The sequence below is a fragment of the Zonotrichia leucophrys genome, chromosome 3, assembly GCF_028769735.1.
Source record: "Zonotrichia leucophrys gambelii isolate GWCS_2022_RI chromosome 3, RI_Zleu_2.0, whole genome shotgun sequence".
Classification (NCBI taxonomy): Eukaryota; Metazoa; Chordata; class Aves; order Passeriformes; family Passerellidae; genus Zonotrichia; species Zonotrichia leucophrys.
Window position 1 is genome coordinate 114048638 of NC_088172.1, and position 24152 is coordinate 114072789.

At 47.1% G+C, this 24152-nt stretch overlaps 1 protein-coding gene across 1 annotated transcript in view; it reads left to right on the forward strand.

Annotated features, from left to right (window-relative positions):
- Positions 1–24152, forward strand: part of PTK2B (protein tyrosine kinase 2 beta) — a 118419-nt gene that overhangs the window by 84563 nt on the left and 9704 nt on the right. The window contains exons 22-26 of the mRNA XM_064710083.1: positions 5022–5124; positions 5232–5297; positions 10592–10717; positions 17486–17632; positions 21119–21154. Coding sequence (XP_064566153.1) covers positions 5022–5124; positions 5232–5297; positions 10592–10717; positions 17486–17632; positions 21119–21154 — 478 coding nt within the window. The remainder of the gene's footprint in view (positions 1–5021; positions 5125–5231; positions 5298–10591; positions 10718–17485; positions 17633–21118; positions 21155–24152) is intronic.

The following is a 24152-nucleotide window of genomic DNA, read 5'->3' on the forward strand; positions in this document are numbered from 1 at the left end:
CAGGACAGGGTCTCCAAAGGGTCTCCAAGGTTCTTCCAAGCCCAAATTCTCGGCAGCCTCAGGTGGACCTGGAATGGTGGAGGAACCATGGAAATGTTGAGGGGAAAAACCTCGGAATTGGGAGTTTTCATGGGAAAAGTTTGGTGTTGGAGACCCTTTGGAAGGGGATGGGGTTGGAAGGGCTTTGGTTCCCAGGACAGGGTCTCCAAAGGGTCTCCAAGGTTCCTCCAAGCCCAAATTCCAGGAGCTGCTCTGCAGCCTCAGGTGGGCCCGGAATGCTGGAGGAACCATGGAAAGGGGTGGGAATGTTGGGGGGAATGTGGGAGAAAAATCGAGAAAAAATTCAAGATTGGGGACTTTTTATGGAGAAGTTTGGGTTCAGAACAAAACCCTCCAAAGGGTCTCCAAGGCTGGAAATGCCGGAGGATCCATGGAAGGAAGGAACGGTTGGGAATGGGGAGGAAAAATCTGGGAAAAAAAACCTCAGATCAGGAATTTCAATGGAAAAATTTTGGATTTGGAGCCTTTTCCTCAGAATTGAAACCCTCCATCTCCAAAGGGTCTCCAAGGCTGGGAATTCCTGCAGGGATTCATGGAAGGATGGAAGGTTGGGAATGGGGAGGAAAAAGTTTGGAAAAGTGAGAGGTCGGGAGTTTTTATGGAAAAGTTTGGGTTCAGAGCCTTCCCTGAGAAGCAAAAAATTCCATCTCCAAATGGGAATTCTGGAGGATCCATGGAGGGATGGGAGGGTTGGGAATGATGGGGAAAAATCTGGAATTTTTGAATTTTGATGGAAAATTTTGGGTTCAGAAGATTTCCTTGGAAGCCAAACCTTCCAAAGGGGCTCCAAGGCTGGGAATTCTGGAATGGGATGGAGAGATGCGAATGTTGAGGGGAAAAATCTGGGAAAAACTTTGGAATTGGGAATTTTTATGGAAAATTTTGGATTTAGAGCCTTTCCTCAGAATGGAAACGCTCCAATTCCAAAGGGAATTCTGGAGTGGGATGGAGGGTTGGGAACGAGGATGAAAAATCTGGGAAAATCTTTGGGAATTGGGAATTTTTATGGAAAACTTTGGATTTAGAGCCTTTGCTGAGAATTGAAACCTTCCAACCCCAAAGGGAATTCTGGAGTGGGATGGATTGGTGGGAACGAGGATGGAAAATCCGGGAAAAACTTTGGGATTGGGAATTTTTATGGAAAATTTTGGATTTAGAGCCTTTGCTGGGAATTGAAAACCTCCAATTCCAAAGGGAATTCTGGAGGATCCATGGAGGGTTGGGAATGATGGGTAAAAATCTGGAATTTTTGAATTTTTATGGAAAATTTTGGGTTCAGGAGATTTCCTGGGAATCCAAACCTTCCAATTCCAAAGGGAATTCTGGAGAATCCATGGAGAGATGGATTGGTGGGAATGTGGATGAAAAATGTGGGAAAAACTTTGGGAAATTGGGAATTTTGATGGAAAATTTTGGATTTAGAGCCTTTGCTGGGAATTGAAAACCTCCAATTCCAAAGGGAATTCTGGAGGATCCATGGAGGGTTGGGAATGATGGGTAAAAATCTGGAATTTTTGAATTTTTATGGAAAATTTTGGGATCAGAAGATTTCCTGGGAATGATGGGTAAAAATCTGGAATTTTTGAATTTTTATGGAAAATTTTGGGATCAGAAGATTTCCTGGGAAATCCAAACCTTCCAAGGGGTCTGCAAGGCTGGGAATTCTGGAATGGGATGGAGAGATGGGAATGTTGAGGGGAAAAATCTGGGAAAAATTTTGGGATTGGGAATTTTTATGGAAAATTTTGGATTTAGAGCCATTCCTGGGAAAAGAAACCTTCCAACCCCAAAGGGAATTTAGGAGTGGGATGGAGGGTTGGGAACGAGGATGAAAAATCCGGGAAAAATCTTTGGGAATTGGGAATTTTTATGGAAAATTTTGGATTTAGAGCCATTCCTCAGAATCCAAACCCTCCAATTCCAAAGGGAATTCTGGAGGATCCATGGAGGGATGGAAGGGGTGGGAATGTGGGGGAAAAAATCCGGGAAAAACTTTGGGAATTGGGAATTTTTATGGAAAATTTTGGATTTAGCGCCTTTCCTGGGAATCCAAACCCTCCAATTCCAAAGGGAATTCTGGAGGATCCATGGAGGGATGGGAGGGTTGGGAATGATGGGTAAAAATCTGGAATTTTTGAATTTTTATGGAAAATTTTGGGTTCAGAAGATTTCCTGGGAATCCAAACCTTCCAAAGGGGTCTCCAAGGATGGGAATTCTGGAATGGGATGGAAGGGTTGGGAATGTGGGGAAAAATCTGGGAAAAACTTTGGGATTGGGAATTTTAATGGAAAATTTTGGATTTAGAGCCGTTCCTGGGAATCCAAACCTCCAATTCCAAAGGGAATTCTGGAGGATCCATGGAGGGATGGATTGGTGGGAATGTGGATGAAAAATCTGGGAAAAATTTTCGAATTTGAAATTTTTATGGAAAATTTTGGATTTAGAGCCGTTCCTCAGAATTGAAACCCTCCAGCTCCAAAGGGAATTCTGGAGGATCCATGGAGGGTTGGGAATGATGGGTAAAAATCTGGAATTTTTGAATTTTTATGGAAAATTTTGGGATCAGAAGATTTCCTGGGAAATCCAAACCTTCCAAAGGGGCTCCAAGGCTGGGAATTCTGGAATGGGATGGAGAGATGGGAATGTTGAGGGGAAAAATCTGGGAAAAACTTTGGGATTGGGAATTTTTATGGAAAATTTTGGATTTAGAGCCGTTCCTCAGAATCGAAACCCTCCAATTCCAAAGGGAATTCTGGAGGATCCATGGAGAGATGGATTGGTGGGAATGTGGATGAAAAATCTGGGAAAAACTTTGGAAATTGGGAATTTTTATGGAAAATTTTGGATTTAGAGCCTTTCCTGGGAATCCAAACCCTCCAATTCCAAAGGGAATTCTGGAGGATCCATGGAAGGATGGAGGGTTGGGAATGATGGGTAAAAATCTGGAATTTTTGAATTTTTATGGAAAATTTTGGGTTCAGAGCCATTCCTCAGAAACGAAACCTTCCAATTCCAAAGGGAATTTAGGAGTGGGATGGAGGGTTGGGAACGAGGATGAAAAATCCGGGAAAAACTTAGGAATTGGGAATTTTTATGGAAAATTTTGGATTTAGAGCCTTTCCTCAGAATGGAAACGCTCCAATTCCAAAGGGAATTCTGGAGGATCCATGGAGGGATGGAGGGTTGGGAATGATGGGTAAAAATCTGGAATTTTTGAATTTTTATGGAAAATTCTGGATTTAGAGCCATTCCTGGGAATCAAAACCCTCCAACCCCAAAGGGAATTTAGGAGTGGGATGGAGGGTTGGGAACGAGGATGAAAAATCCGGGAAAAATCTTTGGGAATTGGGAATTTTTATGGAAAATTTTGGATTTAGAGCCGTTCCTGGGAATCCAAACCCTCCAATTCCAAAGGGAATTCTGGAGGATCCATGGAGGGTTGGGAATGATGGGGAAAAATCTGGAATTTTTGAATTTTTATGGAAAATTTTGGATTTAGAGCCATTCCTGGGAAAAGAAACCTTCCAACCCCAAAGGGAATTTAGGAGTGGGATGGAGGGTTGGGAACAAGGATGAAAATCCGGGAAAAACTTTGGGATTGGAATTTTTATGGAAAATTTTGGATTTAGAGCCGTTGCTCAGAATTGAAACCCTCCAATTCCAAAGGGAATTCTGGAGGATCCATGGAGGGATGGGAATGATGGGTAAAAATCTGGAATTTTTGAATTTTTATGGAAAATTTTGGGATCAGAAGATTTCCTGGGAAATCCAAACCTTCCAAGGGGTCTCCAAGGCTGGGAATTCTGGAATGGGATGGAGAGATGGGAATGTTGAGAGGAAAAATGTGGGAAAAGCTTTGGGATTGGGAATTTTTTGGAAAATTCTGGATTTAGAGCCGTTCCTCAGAATCGAAAGCCTCCAATTCCAAAGGGAATTCTGGAGGATCCATGGAGGGATGAAGGGTTGGGAATGATGGGTGAAAATCTGGAATTTTTGAATTTTTATGGAAAATTTTGGGTTCAGGAGATTTCCTGGAATCCAAACCTTCCAAAGGGGCTCCAAGGCTGGGAATTCTGGAATGGGATGGAGAGGTGGGAATGTGGATGGAAAAATCTGGGAAAATCTTTGGAAATTGGGAATTTTTATGGAAAATTTTGGATTTAGAGCCGTTCCTCAGAATTGAATCACTCCAATTCCAAAGGGAATTCTGGAGAATCCATGGAGGGATGGAGGATTGGGAATGATGGGTAAAAATCTGGAATTTTTGAATTTTTATGGAAAATTTTCGATTTAGAGCCAAACCTGGGAAACGAAAGCTTCCAACCCCAAAGGGAATTCTGGAGTGGGATGGAGGGTTGGGAACGAGGATGAAAAATCTGGGAAAATCTTTGGGAATTGGGAATTTTTATGGAAAACTTTGGATTTAGAGCCTTTGCTGAGAATTGAAACCCTCCAATTCCAAAGGGAATTCTGGAGGATCCATGGAGGGATGGGAATGATGGGTAAAAATCTGGAATTTTTGAATTTTTATGGAAAATTTTGGATTTAGAGCCATTCCTGGGAAAAGAAACCTTCCAACCCCAAAGGGAATTTAGGAGTGGGATGGAGGGTTGGGAACGAGGATGAAAAATCCGGGAAAATCTTTGGGAATTGGGAATTTTTATGGAAAACTTTGGATTTAGAGCCTTTGCTGAGAATTGAAACTTTTGAATTCCAAAGGAAATTCTGGAGGATCCATGCAGGGATGGAGGGTTGGGAATGATGGGTAAAAATCTGGAATTTTTGAATTTTTATGGAAAATTTTGGATTTAGAGCCATTCCTGGGAAACGAAACCTTCCAACCCCAAAGGGAATTGAGGAGTGGGATGGAGGGTTGGGAACGAGGATGAAAAATCCGGGAAAAATCTTTGGGAATTGGGAATTTTTATGGAAAATTCCCGCATTTTCCCCCTCCCCGCAGCGACATCCACCTGATGGAGACGGAGCTGGCGCAGGAGCAGCAGAGGAGCGGCCGCCACCGAGCCCCCAAAATCCTGGAGCCCTTCCCGGAGCCGCCTCCCAAGGTCGGGAATGCTTTGGGAAATTTCGGGAATTTTTCCCCGCGAAAATTCGGGAATTTTTCCTGAAAAATCCAGGAAAAAATTCCAATTTTTTGGCCGCATTCCCACAGCCCAGCCGGCCCATGTACAAGCCGCCATCCCATAATAACCTGCTGGCGCCCCAGCTGCAGTTCCAGGTGAGGAATTCCGGGATTTTTTGGGAATTTTTGGGGGTTTTTGTCCATGGGGAATCGAGGAGGGGAAAGGGATTGGGGAGTTTGGGGTGCGGCCAAAAATCCAAACCCCAAAATCCACCCGGGGGTTTGGGATCCATCCCAAAAAATTCCTGGAATATTTCTGAAAAATCCAGGTTATTCCAAAATATCCCCAAATATCCACAAATGTTCTGAACTATTCCGAAATAGCTGAGAAAAATCCCAAAAAATCCCAAAATATTCTAAAAGATTCCAAATATCCCAGAATATTCCAAAATATCCTCAAATATCCCCAATATCCCCAAATATTCCAAACTATTTCAAAATATCTGAAAAAATCCCAAAATATCCCAGAATATCCCAAAATATTCCCAAATATCCCAGAATATCCAAAAATCCCCCAGAATATTCCAAAGTATTCCCAAATATCCCAAAATATCCCAGAATATTTTGAAAATCCCAAATTATTCCAAAATATCCCCAAATATCCCAGAATATTCCAAAAATTCCCAAAATATCCCAAAATATCCCAGATTATTCCAAAATATCCCCAAATGTTCTGAACTATTCCAAAATAGCTGGAAAAAAATCCCAAAATATCCCAAAATATTCTAAAATATTCCAAATATCCCAGAATATCCCAAAATATCCCAAAATATTCCAGATTATCCTAAATATTCCAAAATATCCCAGAATATTCCAAAAATTCCCAAAATATCCCAAAATATTCCAGATTATTCCAAAATATCTGAAAAAAATCCCAAAAAATCCCAAAATATTCTAAAAGATTCCAAATATCCCAGAATATTCCAAAATATCCCCAAATATCCCCAAATATTCCAAACTATCCCAAAATAGCTGAAAAAATCTGAAAATATTCCAGAATATCCCAAAATATTCCAAAATATCCCAGAATATCCCAAAATATTCCCAAATATTTCAAAATATCTCAAAATGTCCCAAAATATTCCAAAATACCCGAAAATATTCCAAACTATCCCAAAATATTCCAAAGTATCCCCAAATATTCTGAAATATTCCAAAATATCTGAAAAAAAATCCCAAATATCCCAAAATATTCCAAATATCCCAGAATATCCCAAAATATCCTCAAATATCCCCAAATACCCCAAAATATTCCAAATTATCCCAAAATAGCTGAAAAAAATCTGAAAATATTCAAAAATATCCCAAAATATCCCAGAATATCCAAAAATACCCCAGAATATTCCAAAGTATTCCCAAATATCCCAAAATATCCCAGAATATTTTGAAAATTCCCAAAGCATTCCAAAATATCCCAGAATATCCCAAAATATCCCAAAATATCCCAGAATATCCCAGATTATTCCAAAATATCCCCAAATATCCCCAAATGTTCTGAACTATTCCAAAATATCTGAAAAAAAATCCCAAAATATCCCAAAATATTCCAAATATCCCAGAATATCCCAAAATATCCTCAAATATCTAAAATACCCCAAAATATCCCAAATTATCCCAAAATATCTGGAAAAATCTTAAAATATCCCAAAATATCCCTGAATCCAGTACAATATCCCAAAATAACGCCGAATATCCCAGAATACCCAAAATTATCCCAAAATATTCCAAATATTCCAAACTCTCCCAAAATTCCTGAAAAAAACCCCCAAAATTTCCAAAAACATCAAAAATTTCCCAAAATGTCCCAAGGCCGCTTCCGATCCCCATCCCAATCCCGGGGTTGGGTTCCGGCGCCGTTCCCGCTCTGCCCGCGCTCCGGCTCCGTCCGTCTGTCCGTCTGTCCCTGTGTCCGTCTGTCCGTGTGTCCGTCCATGTGTCCATCCGTGTGTCCAGCCGTCTGTCCATCCGCGTGTCCATCCACATGTCCATCCGCACATCCCTCCGTGTGTCCATCCGTGTGTCCGTCCATTTTTCCATCCGTGTGTCCGTGCATTTGTCCATCCGTGTGTCCATCCATGCGTCCATCTGTGTGTCTGTCCGAGTGTCCGTCTGTGTGTCCATCCGTGCATCCCTCCGGCGTCCATCCGAGTGTCCGTCTGTGTGTCCGCATGTCCGTCTGTGCATCCGTCCATGCATCCATCCGTGTGTCCGTCCGTGCATCTGTCCGTGCATCCGTCCATGTGTCCGTCCGTTTGTCCATCCGTGTGTCCATCCATGTGTCCATCCGTGTGTCCATCCATGTGTCCATCCATGTGTCCATCTGTGTGTCCATCCATGCATCCATCCCTGTGTCCGTGCGTCCATCCGTGCGTCCATCCGTGTGTCCATCTGTGTGTCCATCCCTGTGTCCATCCATGTGTCCATCCGTGTGTCCATCCGCGTGTCCATCCATGTCTGCATCCCTGTGTCCATCCATGTGTCCATCCCTGTGTCCACCCGCACATCCATACATGTTCCATCCATGTTCCATCTGTGTGTCCATCCATGTGTCCGTCTGTCTGTCCATCCACGTGTCTGTCCGTGTGTCCATCCCTGTGTCCCTCCATGCATCCATCCATGTGTCCATCCGTGTGTCCATCCTTGTGTCCGTCTGCGTATCCATCTGCACGTCCATCTGCGTGTCCGTCTGTGCACCCCTCCGGCATCCATCCATGTGTCCGTCCCTGTGTCCATCCGTGTGTCCGTCCGCGTGTCCGTCCGTCCACCCATGTGTCCGTGCGTGTGTCCATCCGCACATCCATACATGTTCCATCCATGTTCCATCTGTGTGTCCATCCACGTGTCCATCTGTGCATCCATCCACGTGTCCGTCCGTGTTTCCATCCATGTGTCCGTCCGTGTGTCCGTCCATGTGTCCATCCGTGTGTCCATCCGCACATCCATACATGTTCCATCCATGTGTCCATCTGTGCATCCATCCACGTGTCCGTCCGTGCGTCCGTCCGCACTAACCTGGCTCCCGTTGCCGCCATTCCCGTTGCTGCCGCTCCCGCCGTTCCCGTTGCCTCCATTATTCCCGGCGTTCCCGGCGTTCCCGTTGCCGCTGCTGTTCCCGTTCCCGGCTTTCCCGGCGCTCCGGGCCGGCGCTCCGTTTGTCCATCCCTGTGTCCGTCCATGTGTCCGTCCATTTGTCCGTCCATGTGTCCATCCAGGTGTCCATCCCTGTGTCTGTCCTCGTGTCTGTCCGAGTGTCCGTCCATGTGTCCATCCATGTGTCCATCTGTGTGTCTGTCCCTGTGTCCATCCATGTGTCCATCCGTGTGTCCATCTGTGTGTCTGTCCGTGTGTCCATCCATGTGTCCATCCCTGTGTCCACCCGCACATCCATACATGTTCCATCCATGTGTCCATCTGTGTGTCCATCCCTGTGTCCATCTGTGCATCCATCCATGTGTCCATCCGTGTGTCCATCCGCGTGTCCATCCATGTGTCCATCCGTGTGTCCATCCCTGTGTCCATCCCTGTGTCCGTCCGTGTGTCCGTCCGTGTGTCCGTCCGCACATCCATACATGTTCTATCCATTTTCCATCTGTACATCCATCCCTGTGTCCGTCCGTGTGTCCATCCATGTGTCCATCCATGTGTCCATCCGTGTGTCCGTCCGTGTGTCCGTCCATGTGTCCATCCGCGTGTCCATCCATGTGTCCATCTGTGCATCCATCCACGTGTCCATCCATGTGTCCATCCGTGTGTCCGTCTGCGTATCCATCTGCACGTCCATCTGCGTGTCCGTCCGTACATCCGTCCGTGTGTCCGTCCGTGTGTCCGTCCGTGTGTCCATCCATGTGTCCATCCTTGTGTCCATCCATGTGTCCATCTGTGTGTCCATCCGTGCATCCCTCCTTGCGTCCATGTGTCCGTCCTTGTGTCCATCGATATGTCCGTGTGTCCATCCGTGTGTCCATCCCTGTGTCCATCCATGTGTCCATCCATGTGTCCATCCGTGTTCCATCCATGTGTCCATCTGTGCATCCATCCATGTGTCCGTCCATGTTTCCATCCGTGTGTCCATCCGTGTGTCCATCCCTGTGTCCATCTGTGTGTCCATCCGTGTGTCCATCTGTGTGTCCATCCACGTGTCCGTCCGTGTGTCCATCCATGTGTCCATCCGTGTGTCCGTCCATGTGTCCCTCCGTGTGTCCATCCATATGTCCGTGTGTCCGTCCGTGTGTCCATCCCTGTGTCCATCCATGTGTCCATCCATGTGTCCATCCATGTGTCCATCTGTGCATCCATCCATGTGTCCATCCGTGTTTCCATCCGCGTGTCCATCCATGTCTGCATCCATGTGTCCAGCCATCTGTCCATCCATGTGTCCATCCGTGTGTCCATCCATGCATCCATCTGTGCGTCCGTCCGTGTGTCCATCCATGCGTCCATCCATTTGTCCATCTGTGTGTCCATCCACGTGTCCGTCCCTGTTTCCATCCGTGTGTCCATCCGTGTGTCCATCCGCACATCCATACATGTTCCATCCACGTGTCCATCTGTGCATCCCTCCATGTGTCTGTCCATTTGTCCGTCCATGTGTCCGTCCGTTTTTCCGTCCGTGTGTCCATCCATGTGTCCATCCCTGTGTCCATCCATGTGTCCGTCCGTGTGTCCATCCGTTTGTGTGTCCATCCGTGCATCCCTCCGGCGTCCATCCGTGTGTCCGTCCCTGTGTCCGTCCGCGTGTCCATCCATGTGTCCATCCACACATCCATACGTGTTCCATCCATGTTCCATCTGTGCATCCATCCACGTGTCCGTCCCCGTGTCCATCCCCATGTCCGTCCGTCTGTCCATCCACGTGTCCATCCGTGTGTCCATCTGCTTGTCCATCCGTGTGTCCATCCATGTGTCCATCCATGCATCCATCCATTTGTCCATCTGTGTGTCCATCCCTGTGTCCATCTGTGTGTCCATCCATGTGTCCATCCGTGTATCTGTCCGTCTGTCCATCCATGTGTCCATCCGTGTGTCCATCCATGTGTCCGTCCATGTGTCCATCTGTCTTCCATCCATGTGTCCATCTGTGCATCCATCCATGTGTCCGTCCGTGTGTCCGTCCCTGTGTCCATCCCTGTGTCCATCCATGTGTCCGTCCGTGTGTCCATCCATGTGTCCATCCATGTGTCCATCCGTGTGTCCATCCATGTGTCCATCCCTGTGTCCATCTGTGTGTCCATCCATGTGTCCATCTGGGCGTCCATCCACATGTCCGTCCGTGCGTCCGTCCGCGCTAACCTGGCTCCCGTTGCCGCCGCCATTCCCGTTGCCGCCGCCGCTATCGCCGTTCCCGTTGCCGCCGCCGTTCCCGGCGTTCCCGGCGTTCCCGGCGTTCCCAGCTGCCCGAGGGTCTCTGTGCCAGCTCCCCGGCCCTGGCCAGCCCCGCCGAGGTGCCGAGCGCGGCCCTGTCCCGCCGGACGCCGCCCCCCGCCCGCCACGGCCCCTTCAAGAGGCGCAGCGTCCGGGTAAGCGCCGAATTCCGCATCCCGAGGGATTCCCGAGCCTCGGAAACCGCTCCGGGATCGGCCCCGGTGGGATCCTGCATGCCGGAGGAATTCCCAAATCCTTAAAAATCCTTCAGAGATCATTCCCTGGTGGGATCCTGCATGCCAGAGGAATTCCCAAATCCTTAAAAATCCTTCAGAGATCATTCCCTGGTGGGATTCGGCATCCGGAGGAATTCCCAATCCTCAAAAATTTTCCATTTTTGGGGTCTGCTTCCCATTGGGATTTGGCATCTGGAGGAATTCCCAATCCTCAAAAATTCGTCCCATTGTTGGGATCCATTTGAATCCACTTCCCACTGGGATTCGGCATCCAGAGGAATTTTCAATCCTCAAAAATTTTCCCAGTTTTGGGATCCATTGTGATTGATTTCCCATTGGGATTTGGCATCTGGAGACCCTCCCAATCCTCACAAATTTTTCCATTTTTAGGGTCTGCTTCCCATTGGGGTTTGTGATCCAGAGGAATTCCCAATCCTCAAAAATTGTCCATTTTTGGGATCTTCTTCCAGTTGGAATTTGGCATCCAGAGGAATTCCCAAATCCTTAAAAATCCTTGTCCCGGTAGGATCCTGCATGCCAGAGGAATTCCCAGTCCTCGAAAATCCTTCACAAATTGTCCCAGTGGGATTTGGGGTCGGAGGAATTCCCAGTCTCAAAAATGGATCTTCTTTCCATTGGAATTTGAGATCCAGAGGAATTCCCAATCCCCAAAAACCATCCCATTGTTGGGATCCTCTTCCAGTTGGGATTCGGCATCTAGAGGAATTCCCGAGCCTCGGAAATCCCTCCGAGATCCCCCCCGGTGGGATCCTGCATGCCAGAGGAATTCCCAAATCCTTAAAAATCCTTCAGAGATCATTCCCTGGTGGGATCCTGCATGCCAGAGGAATTCCCGAGCCTCAAAAATCCTTCACGAATTGTCCCGGTGGGATCCTGCATGCCAGAGGAATTCCCGATCCTCAAAATCCTTCAGAGATCATTCCCTGGTGGGATCCTGCATGCCGGAGGAATTCCCGATCCTCTAAAATTGTCCAATTTTTGGGATCTTCTTCCCATTGGAATTTGGGATCCAGAGGAATTCCCGATCCTCAAAAATTGTCCCATTGTCGGGATCCTCTTCCAGTTGGGATTCAGCATCCAGAGGAATTTCTAATCCTCAAAAATCTTCTTGTTGAGATCTCCTTCCCATTGGGGTTTGGGATCCAGAGGAATTCCCAATCCTCAAAAATTCTCCAATTTTGGGGATCTTCTTCCCATTGGAATTTGAGATCCAGAGGAATTCCCAATCCTCAAAAATCCTTCAGAGATCATTCCCTGGTGGGATTCGGCATCCGGAGGAATTCCCAATCCTCAAAAATGGTCCAATTTTTTGGGGTCCTCTTCCCATTGGAATTTGAGATCCAGAGGAATTCCCAATCCTCAAAAATTGTCCCATTGTTGGGATCCACTTCCCATTGGGATTTGGCATCTGGAGGAATTCCCAATCCTCAAAAACCATCCCAATTTTGGGGTCTGCTTCCCATTGGTTTTGGGGATCCAGAGGAATTCCCGATTCTCAGAAATCCTCAAAAATTGTCCTGGTGGGATTTGGCATCCAGAGGAATTCCCAGTCCTGAAAAATCCTTCACAAATTGTCCCGGTGGGATTTGGTGTCCGGAGGAATTCCCAGTCTTCAAAAATTGTCCCATTTTTGGGATCCATTGGGTTCCACCTCCCATTGCCATTTGCCATGGGGAGGATTTCCCAATCCTCAAAACTTTTTCCATTTTTGGGGTCTGCTTCCCATTGGGGTTTGTGATCCAGAGGAATTCCCAATCCTCAAAAATCATCCCATTGTTGGGATCCTCTTCCAGTTGGGATTCGGCATCCAGAGGAATTCCCAGTCCTGAAAAATCCTTCACAAATTGTCCCGGTGGGATTTGGTGTCCGGAGGAATTCCCAATCCTCAAAAATCCCTCAAAAGTCATCCTGGTGGGATTTGGCATCCGGAGGAATTCCTGATCCTCAGAAATCCTCAAAAATTGTCCCAGTGGGATTCGGCACCTGGAGGAATTCCCAAATCCTTAAAAATCCTTCACAAATTGTCCCGGTGGGATTTGGGGTCCGGAGGAATTCCCAATCCTCAAAAATGGATCTTCTTTCCATTGGAATTTGAGATCCAGAGGAATTCCCAATCCTCAAAAATTGTCCCATTGTTGGGATCCTCTTCCAGTTGGGATTCGGCATCTGGAGACCCTCCCAATCCTCAAAAACCATCCCAATTTTGGGGATCTTCTTCCCATTGGAATTTGAGATCCAGAGGAATTCCCAATCCTCAAAAATTGTCCCATTGTCGGGATCCTCTTCCAGTTGGGATTCAGCATCCAGAGGAATTCCCAAGCCTCGGAAACCGCTCCGAGATCGTTCCCCCGGTGGGATCCTGCATGCCAGAGGAATTCCCAAATCCTTAAAAATCCTTCAAAGATTGTCCCGGTGGGATCCTGCATCCCGAGGAATTCCCAAATCCTTAAAAATCCTTCACAAATTGTCCTGGTGGGATCCTGCATGCCAGAGGAATTCCCAAATCCTTAAAAATCCTTCAGAGATCATTCCCTGGTGGGATTTGGTGTCCGGAGGAATTCCCAGTCCTCGAAAATGGATCTTCTTTCCATTGGAATTTGAGATCCAGAGGAATTCCCAATCCTCAAAAATTGTCCCATTGTTGGGATCCTCTTCCAGTTGGGATTCCGCATCCCGAGGAATTCCCGAGCCTCGGAAACCGCTCCGGGATCGGCCCCCCGGTGGGATCCTGCATGCCGGAGGAATTCCCAAATCCTTAAAAATCCTTCAAAGATTGTCCCAGTGGGATCCTGCATGCCAGAGGAATTCCCAGTCCTTGAAAATCCTTCACAAATTGTCCCGGTGGGATTTGGTGTCCGGAGAAATTCCCAATCCTCAAAAATGGTCCAATTTTTTGGGATCTTCTTCCCATTGGGGTTTGGGATCCAGAGGAATTCCCAATCCTCTTAAATTGTCCCATTGTTGGGATCCTCTTCCAGTTGGGATTCGGCATCCAGAGGAATTCCCAAATCCTCAAAAATCCTTCACAAATTGTCCCGGTGGGATTTGGTGTCCGGAGGAATTCCCGATCCTCAAAAATTGTCCAATTTTTTGGGATCTTCTTCCCATTGGAATTTGAGATCCAGAGGAATTCCCAGTCCTCAAAAACCGTCCCATTGTTGGGATCCTCTTCCAGTTGGGATTCAGCATCCAGAGGAATTCCCAGTCCTCAAAAATCCTTCAGAGATCATTCCCTGGTGGGATTCAGCATCTCAGAGGAATTCCCAATCCTCAAAAATCCTTCACAAATTGTCCCGGTGGGATTTGGCATCCGGAGGAATTCCTGATCCTCAGAAATCCTCAAAAATTGTCCCAGTGGGATTCGGCACCTGGAGGAATTCCCAGTCCTCAAAAATCCTTCACAAATTGTCCCGGTGGGATTTGGTGTCTGGAGGAATTCCCAATCCTCAAAAATTGTCCAATTTTGGGGATCTTCTTCCCATTGGAATTTGAGATCCAGAGGAATTCCCAATCCTCAAAAACCATCCCATTGTTGGGATCCTCTTCCAGTTGGGATTCGGCATCCGGAGGAATTCCCAATCCTCAAAAATCTTCTTGTTGAGATCTCCTTCCCATTGGTTTTTGGGATCCAGAGGAATTCCCAATCCTCCAAAATTGTCCCCTTGTTGGGATCCTCTTCCAGTTGGGATCCTGCATGCTGAGGAATTCCCAAATCCTTAAAAATCCTTCAGAGATCATTCCCTGGTGGGATCCTGCATGCCAGAGGAATTCCCGAGCCTCAAAAATCCTTCACAAATTGTCCCGGTGGGATTTGGTGTCCGGAGGAATTCCCAATCCTCAAAAATGGTCCCATTGTTGGGATCCTCTTCCAGTTGGGATTCGGCATCCGGAGGAATTCCCAATCCTCAAAAATCCCTCAAAAGTCATCCTGGTGGGATTTGGCATCCGGAGGAATTCCCAATCCTCAAAAATGGTCCAATTGTTGGGATCTTCTTCCCATTGGAATTTGAGATCCAGAGGAATTCCCAATCCTCCAAAATTGTCCCATTGTTGGGATCCTCTTCCAGTTGGGATTCGGCATCCAGAGGAATTTCCAATCCTCAAAAATCTTCTTGTTGAGATCTCCTTCCCATTGGGGTTTGAGATCCAGAGGAATTCCCAATCCTCTAAAATTGTCCCATTGTTGGGATCCTCTTCCAGTTGGGATTCGGCATCCAGAGGAATTCCCAGTCCTCAAAAATCCTTCACAAATTGTCCCGGTGGGATTTGGTGTCCAGAGGAATTCCCAATCCTCAAAAATGGTCCCATTGTTGGGATCTTCTTCCCATTGGAATTTGAGATCCAGAGGAATTCCCAGTCCTAAAAATCCCTCCCATTTTTGGGATTTGGGATTTAGGATGCCCTCCCAATCCTAAAAATCCATCCCATTTTTGGGATTTATATCCGGATGCCTTCCCAATCCTAAAAATCCATTCCATTGTTGGGATTTGGGATCCGGATGCCTTCCCAATCCTAAAAATCCATTCCATTTTTGGGATTTGGGATCCAGATGCCTTCCCAATCCTAAAAATCCATCCCACTTTTTGGGATTTGGGATTTAGGATGCCTTCCCAATCCTAAAAATCCATCCCATTTTTGGGATTTGGGATTTGGAGGAATTCCCAGTCCTAAAAATCATCCCATTTTTGGGATCTGCTTCCTGTTGGGATTTGGGATCTGGAGGAATTCCCAATCTTCTAAAATCCATCCCATTTTTGGGATTTGGGATCCGGATGCCTTCCCAATCCTAAAAATCCATTCCATTTTTGGGATTTGGGATCTGGAGGAATTCCCAATCCTCAAACTCCATCCCCTTGTTGGGATTTGGGATTTAGGATGCCTTCCCAATCCTAAAAATCCATCCCACTTTTTGGGATCTGCTTCCCATTAGGATTTGGGATTTTTATTTTTCTCTCCTTTTCTCCATTTCCCCATTTTTCCCCATTTTCTACCCTTTTCCCTCTTTAACCTCTTTTTCCCACTTTCCTCCTTTTTTCCCCCTTTCCCCCAAATTTTCCTTTCCCCAGTTTTTCCCCTTCCTCCCCCTTTTCCCATTTTCTCCTCCTTATTTTTCCCCTTTTTTCCCCACCATTCTCCCTTTTTCCTTTTTCTCCTCCTTTTTCTTTCTTTATCCCAAATTTTCCCCTTTTCCCCCCTTTTATCTTTTTTCCCCTTGTTCCTTTCCCTTTGTCCCCATTTCTCCTTTTTTTCCCCTTTTTCTCTTTTTCCCCTTTTTCCTCCTTTCCCATTTTTTCCCCTTTTCCATTCTCCCCCATTTTCCCCCTTTTTTCCCCCTTTTTCCCCATTTTTCCCATTTTTCCTCCTTTTCCCCCCTTTCCCTCCTTTATCCCCATTTTTCTTGCTATTCTCCTTTTCCCATTATTCTCCCTTTTCTCACCATTTCCCACTTTATCCCATTTTCCCCATTTTTTCTCCTTTATCCCCCTTTTTTCATCTTTTCTCATCTTTTCCCATTTTCTCTTTATTTATCCCCATTTCCCCTTTATTCTCCTTTTCCCCTTCCCCCCCTTTTCCCCATTTTTCCTCTTTTCCCCCCTTTTCCCCCTTTATACTTTTCTCCTTTTCCCCTTTTTTCCCCCTTTTCCCATTTTTTTTCCTTATCCTCCCTTTTCTTCCCATTTTCCCCTTTTTGATTCTTTTTTCCCGTTTCTCCTTTTTTCTCCTTTTCCCTTTTCCCCATTTTCCCCTCTTTTCCCCATTTCCCTCCTTTCCTCCTTTCCACCATTTTCTCCTTTTCCCTTTTCCCCCCTTTTCTTCCCTTTCCCCCTTTTCCCCCTTTTCTCTTTTTTCCCTTTTTTTTCCTTTATCCCCTTTTCCTCTTTCCCCCTTTTCCCCCTTTTCTCTTTTTTCCCTCTTTCCCCTTTATCCCCCTTTATCCACATTTCCCCCTTTACCCCCATTTCCCCCTTTTTCCCCTTTTTTCTCCTTTTCCTCGCCTTTTCCCCTCTTCCCCCTTTTCCTCTTTTTTCCCTCTTTCCCCCTTTTCTCCCCTTTTCCCTTTTTCCCTTTCCCCCTTTTCCCAATTTCCCCCATTTTTCTTTATCCCTTTTCCCCTTCCCCCATTTCCCCCTTTTTTCCCCTCTTTCCCCTTTTCTCCTTTTTTCCTTTTCCCCCTTTCCTCATTTTTCCCTTTTCTCCCCTTTCCCCCCTTTCTTCCTCTTTCCTCCTTTTCCCCCATTTTTCTCCTTTTATCTCTTTGTCCCTTTTTCCCCCTTTTTCCCCCTTTTTTCCCCTTTTTGCCCTTTACCCCCTTTCCCCATTTTCCCCCTTTTCCCCTTTTCCCCCTTTTTCCCTTTCCCCCCTTTTCCCCTTTTTCCAATTTTTCCCTTTTCCCCCTTTTTCCCTTTTCCCCCTTTTCCCCTTTTCCCAATTTTTCCCTTTTTCCCCTTTTCCCCCTTTCCCCCCTTTTCCTCCACCCTCTCCAAACCCACACTGGCAACCCCTCCCTATAAATTAATCAATTCCTCACCATTAATTAATTCAACAATTCCCTTAATTCCCCTTAATTACCCGCCCGTCATTCCCCACCCCTCAGCCCCCATTCCCGCCGTGTGTGGGTTTATTTTTTTCCCGGGAAAACACCCCGAAATTCCCGATTTTTGGCAGGAGGAGGATTTCCAGCGCCCCTCGAGCCGGGAGGAGGCGCAGCAGCTGCTGGAGCTGGAGCGGCTGCGCGTGGAGCAGGCCATGGAGAGGCAGCAGAGGGAGATGCTGGAGGACCAGCGGTGGCTCCAGCAGGAGGTCCAGAGCCTGGTCAGTCATCCCCAAAAAATTCCCAAAAATTTCCCCAAAAATTTCCCAAAAAATTCCCAAAAAATTCCCCAAAAATCCATCGGGAATCAGCTCCTCCTGGGATGGGTTGGGTGGGGATCACAGACAGTTCACGGTTCCTCCAGGGTTCCTGGAGAAATTCCAGGATGGGTTGGGTGGGCAGGGACCTCAAAGGAGATGTTGGAGGACCAACAGTGGCTCCAGCAGAAGGTCCAGAGCCTGGTCAGACATCCCCAAAAAATTCCCAAAAAATTCCCAAAAGTTTCCCCAAAAATTTCCCCAAAATTCCCAAAAGTTTCCCCAAAATCCATCGGGAATTGCCCCTCGTGGGATGGGATCACGTCGTGGTTCCAATCCTGATGTTCTGCGGTTCCTCCAAGGTTCCTGGACCATTCCAGGATGGGTTGGGTGGTCAGGGACTCAAAGGAGATGCTGGAGGACCAGCGGTGGCTCCAGCAGGAGGTCCAGAGCCTGGTCAGACATCCCCAAAAAATTCCCAAAAAATTCCCAAAAGTTCCCCAAAAATTCCTCGGAAATTGCCCCTCGTGGGATGGGATCACGTCATGGTTCCAATCCCGATGGTTCGCGGTTCCTTGGGGGTTCCTGAACAATTGGGGACCTCAAAGGAGATGCTGGAGGACCAACAGTGGCTCCAGCAGGAGGTCCAGAGCCTGGTCAGACATCCCAAAAAATTCCCAAAAAATTCCCAAAAGTTTCCCCAAAATCCATCAGGAATTGCCCCTCGTGGGATGGGATCACGTCATGGTTCCAATCCCGATGGTTCGCGGTTCCTCCAGGGTTCCTGAACAATTGGGGACCTCAAAGGAGATGCTGGAGGACCAACAGTGGCTCCAGCAGGAGGTCCAGAGCCTGGTCAGACATCCCCAAAAAATTCCCAAAAAATTTCCCCAAAATTCCCAAAAGTTTCCCCAAAAATTTCCCCAAAATTCCCAAAAGTTTCCCCAAAAATCCATCGGGAATTGCCCCTCGTGGGATGGGATCACGTCGTGGTTCCAATCCCGATGGTTCGCGGTTCCTCCAGGGTTCCTGAACAATTGGGTGGGCAGGGACCTCAAAGGAGATGCTGGAGGACCAGCGGTGGCTCCAGCAGGAGGTCCAGAGCCTGGTCAGACATCCCCAAAAATTCCCAAAAATTCCCCAAAAATTCCCAAAAGTTTCCCCAAAATCCATCGGGAATTGCCCCTCGTGGGATGGGATCTCACCATGGTTCCAATCCCGATGGTTCGCGGTTCCTCCAGGGTTCCTGAACAATTGGGGACCTCAAAGGAGATGCTGGAGGACCAGCGGTGGCTCCAGCAGGAGGTCCAGAGCCTGGTCAGACATCCCCAAAAATTCCTGAAAAATTCCCAAAAGTTTCCCCAAAAATTTCCCCAAAATTCCCAGAAGTTTCCCCAAAATCCATCAGGAATTGCCCCTCGTGGGATGGGATCTCGTCATGGTTCCAATCCCGATGGTTCGCGGTTCCTCCAGGGTTCCTGAACAATTGGGTGGTCAGGGACTCAAAGGAGATGCTGGAGGACCAACAGTGGCTCCAGCAGGAGGTCCAGAGCCTGGTCAGACATCCCCAAAAATTCCCAAAAAATTTCCCCAAAATTCCCAAAAGTTTCCCCAAAAAATTCCCAAAAAATTCCCCAAAAATTCCCCAAAAATCCATCGGGAATTGCCCCTCGTGGGATGGGATCACGTCGTGGTTCCAATCCTGATGTTCTGCGGTTCCTCCAGGGTTCCTGGAGAAATTCCAGGATGGGTTGGGTGGGAAGGGACCTCAAGGATCACTGGTGGCCTCAGCAGGAGGTCCAGAGCCTGGTCAGACATCCCCAAAAAATTCCCAAAAATTCCCCAAAAATTCCCCAAAAATTTCCCCAAAATTCCCAAAAGTTTCCCCAAAAATCCATCGGAAATTGCCCCTCGTGGGATGGGATCTCACCATGGTTCCAATCCCGATGGTTCGCGGTTCCTCCAGGGTTCCTGGAGCATTCCAGGATGGGTTGGGTGGGCAGGGACCTCAAGGATCACTGGTGGCTCCAGCAGGAGGTCCAGAGCTTGGTCAGTCATCCCCAAAAAATTCCCCAAAAATTTCCCCAAAATTCCCAAAAGTTTCCCCAAAATCCATCAGGAATTGCCCCTCCTGGGATGGGATCTCATTGTGGTTCCAATCCCGATGGTTCGCGGTTCCTCCAGGGTTCCTGAACAATTGGGGACCTCAAAGGAGATGCTGGAGGACCAGCGGTGGCTCCAGCAGGAGGTCCAGAGCCTGGTCAGACATCCCCAAAAAATTCCCAAAAAATTCCCAAAAGTTTCCCCAAAAATTTCCCCAAAATTCCCAGAAGTTTCCCCAAAAATCCATCGGGAATTGCCCCTCGTGGGATGGGATCTCACCATGGTTCCAATCCCGATGGTTCGCGGTTCCTCCAGGGTTCCTGAACAATTGGGGACCTCAAAGGAGATGCTGGAGGACCAGCGGTGGCTCCAGCAGGAGGTCCAGAGCCTGGTCAGACATCCCAAAAAAATTCCCCAAAAATTTCCCCAAAATTCCCAAAAGTTTCCCCAAAAATTTCCCCAAAATTCCCAAAAGTTTCCCCAAAATCCATCGGGAATTGCCCCTCGTGGGATGGGATCTCACCATGGTTCCAATCCTGATGGTTCGCGGTTCCTCCAGGGTTCCTGGAGAAATTCCAGGATGGGTTGGGTGGGCAGGGACCTCAAAGGAGATGCTGGAGGACCAGCGGTGGCTCCAGCAGGAGGTCCAGAGCCTGGTCAGACATCCCAAAAAATTCCCCAAAAATTTCCCCAAAATTCCCAAAAGTTTCCCAAAAATTCCTCAAAAATTCCCAAAAATCCATCAGGAATCAGCTCCTCCTGGGATGGGTTGGGTGAGGATCACGCCATGGTTCCAATCCCGATGGCTCGCGGTTCCTTGGAGGTTCCTGGAGAATTCCAGGATGGTTTGGGATGGGATCCATGGACCTTCAATCCCAATTCCCACCATCCCAGGGTGATCCAAACCCACCCTTGGGTGCTCCCAGGGATTCTCTGGGAATTCCAGCCCAGCCAGGAATCCCTTCCCAAGATCCCAAAATCCCAAACTTCCCGTTCCCAGGGAATTCCCTCCATCCCCAGCCTGGCATTGGATCCATCCCCATCCCGATTCCTCCTTGAGAAGGAATTTTGGGATCCGGGGACTCCACAATCCAAAGAAATATTTGGAATTTTGGGCAACTTCAAGACATTTTCAGTTCCACTTTATTATTATTATTTTTACTATTTTGAATATGAGATTTTTTCCCCTTTTCCCATTTTCCCCCATTTTCCCCAATTTTCCCCAATTTTCCCCAATTTTCCCCAATTTTCCCCAAATTTTCCCAATTTTCCCCAATTTTCCCCAATTTTTCCCACATTTTTCCCAATTTTCCCCCACCTCACCCCATCTTTTTCCCATTTTTCCAGGATCCCAAGGTGTTCCTGAACAACAACATTCCCCCGGTGAGTAATCCCTGGAAAATCCCTGGAAAAAATCCCAAATTTTTTTTTTAGGGAATTTTTTTTGGGGGGGAAATATCTGAAATCTCCTCCTTCCCGTTCTAATCAATATTTATTTGTTAATGGATTTGGGAAAATTATCCAGAAAATTGGGAAATCCCAAGAAAATTGGATCTCAGGATCCTTCCCGACATTCCAGCAGGAATTTCTTCCCTTTATCCCAAATTTTGGGGCTTTTCCTCCCTCCATCCCAAATTTTTGGCATTTCCTCCCTCCATCCCAAATTTTGAGGCTCCTCCTCCCTCCATCCCAAATTTTAGGGCTCCATCCCAAATTTTGGGGCGTTTCCTCCCTCCATCCCAAATTTTGGGGCGTTTCCTCCCTCCTTCCCAAATTTTGGGACATTTCCTCCCTCCATCCCAAATTTTAGGGTTCCATCCAAAATTTTGTGGCGTTTTCTCCCTCCATCCCAAATTTTCAGCATTTCCTACCTCCATCCCAAATTTTGGGACATTTCCTCCCCTTTTTCCCAAATTTTGGGACATTTCCTCCCTCCATCCCAAATTTTGGGGCTCCTCCTCCCTCCATCCCAAATTTTGGGGTTCCTCCTCCCTCCATCCCAAATTTTGGGGTTTCTCCTCCCTCCATCCCAAATTTTGGGGCTTTTCCTCCCTTTTTCCCAAATTTTTGGCATTTCCTCCCTCCATCCCAAATTTTGGGGCTTTTTTTCCTTCCATCCCAAATTTTGGGGCGTTTCCTCCCTTTTTCCCAAATTTTGGGACATTTCCTCTCTTTATCCCAAATTTTGGGGCTTCTCCTCCCTCCATCCCAAATTTTAGGGCTCCATCCCAAATTTTGGGGGGTTTCCTCCATTTATCCCAAATTTTGGGGCATTTCCCCCCTCCATCCCAAATTTTGGGTGTTTCCCCCCTCCATCCCAAATTTTGGGGCGTTTCCTCCCTCCATCCCAAATTTTGGGACATTTCCTCCCTCCATCCCAAATTTTGGGGCATTTCCTCCCTCCATCCCAAATTTTGGGACATTTCCCCCCTCCATCCCAAATTTTGGGGCGTTTCCTCTCTTTATCCCAAATTTTGGGGCATTTCCTCCCTCCATCCCAAATTTTGGGGCTTTTTTTCCTTCCATCCCAAATTTTCAGCATTTCCTCCCTCCATCCCAAATTTTGGGGTTCCTCCTCCCTGCATCCCAAATTTTGGGGTTTCTCCTCCCTCCATCCCAAATTTTGGGGTTCCTCCTCCCTCCATCCCAAATTTTGGGGCTTTTCCTCCCTCCATCCCAAATTTTGGGACATTTCCTCCCTCCATCCCAAATTTTAGGGCTCCATCCCAAATTTTGGGGTTTCTCCTCCCTCCATCCCAAATTTTGGGGTTCCTCCTTCCTTTATCCCAAATTTTGAGGCTCCTCCTCCCTCCATCCCAAATTTTGGGGCATTTCCTCCCTCCATCCCAAATTTTCGGCATTTCCCCCCTCCATCCCAAATTTTAGGGCGTTTCCTCCCTTTATCCCAAATTTTGGGGCTTTTCCTCCCCTTTTTCCCAATTTTTGGGGCGTTTCCTCCCTTTTTCCCAAATTTTGGGGCTTTTTTTCCTTCCATCCCAAATTTTGGGGTGTTTCCTCCCTCCATCCCAAATTTTGGGGCTTTCTTTCCCTCCATCCCAAATTTTGGGGCTTTCTTTCCCTCCATCCCAAATTTTGGGGCATTTCTTCCATTTATCCCAAATTTTGGGACATTTCCTCCATTTATCCCAAATTTTGGGGCTCCTCCTCCCTCCATCCCAAATTTTGGGACATTTCCTCCCTCCATCCCAAATTTTGGGGTTTCTCCTCCCTCCATCCCAAATTTTCAGCACTTCCCCCCTCCATCCCAAATTTTGGGGCATTTCCTCTCTTTATCCCAAATTTTTGGGCATTTCCTCCATTTATCCCAAATTTTGGGGCTCCTCCTCCCTCCATCCCAAATTTTAGGGCTCCATCCCAAATTTTGGGGCATTTTCTCCCTCCATCCCAAATTTTCGGCATTTCCCCCTCCATCCCAAATTTTGGGGCATTTCCTCCCTCCATCCCAAATTTTGGGGCTTTTTTTCCTTCCATCCCAAATTTTGGGGTTTCTCCTCCCTCCATCCCAAATTTTGGGGTTTCTCCTCCCTCCATCCCAAATTTTGGGGTGTTTCCTCCCTTTTTCCCAAATTTTGGGCTTTTTTTCCTTCCATCCCAAATTTTGGGGCATTTCCTCCATTCATCCCAAATTTTGGGGCTCCTCCTCCCTCCATCCCAAATTTTGGGGCTCCTCCTCCCTCCATCCCAAATTTTGGGGCTTTTTTTCCTTCCATCCCAAATTTTGGGGCGTTTCCTCCCTTTTTCCCAAATTTTGGGGCTTTTTTTCCTTCCATCCCAAATTTTGGGGCATTTCCTCCCTCCATCCCAAATTTTGGGGCGTTTCCTCCCTTTTTCCCTATTTTTGGGGCGTTTCCTCCCTTTTTCCCAAATTTTGGGGTTTCTCCTCCCTCCATCCCAAATTTTGGGACATTTCCTCCCTCCATCCCAAATTCTGGGGTGTTTCCTTCCTTTTTCCCAAATTTTGGGACATTTCCTCTCTTTATCCCAAATTTTGGGGCTTCTCCTCCCTCCATCCCAAATTTTAGGGCTCCATCCCAAATTTTGGGGGGTTTCCTCCATTTATCCCAAATTTTGGGACATTTCCTCCCTCCATCCCAAATTTTGGGGCATTTCCCCTCTTTATCCCAAATTTTTGGGAATTTCCTACCTCCATCCCAAATTTTGGGGCGTTTCCTCCCTCCATCCCAAATTTTGGGGTTCCTCCTTCCTCCATCCCAAATTTTGGGACATTTCCTCCCCTTTTTCCCAATTTTTGGGGCGTTTCCCCTCTTTATCCCAAATTTTGGGGTGTTTCCTCCCTCCATCCCAAATTTTGGGGCTTTTTTTCCTTCCATCCCAAATTTTGGGGCATTTCCTCCATTCA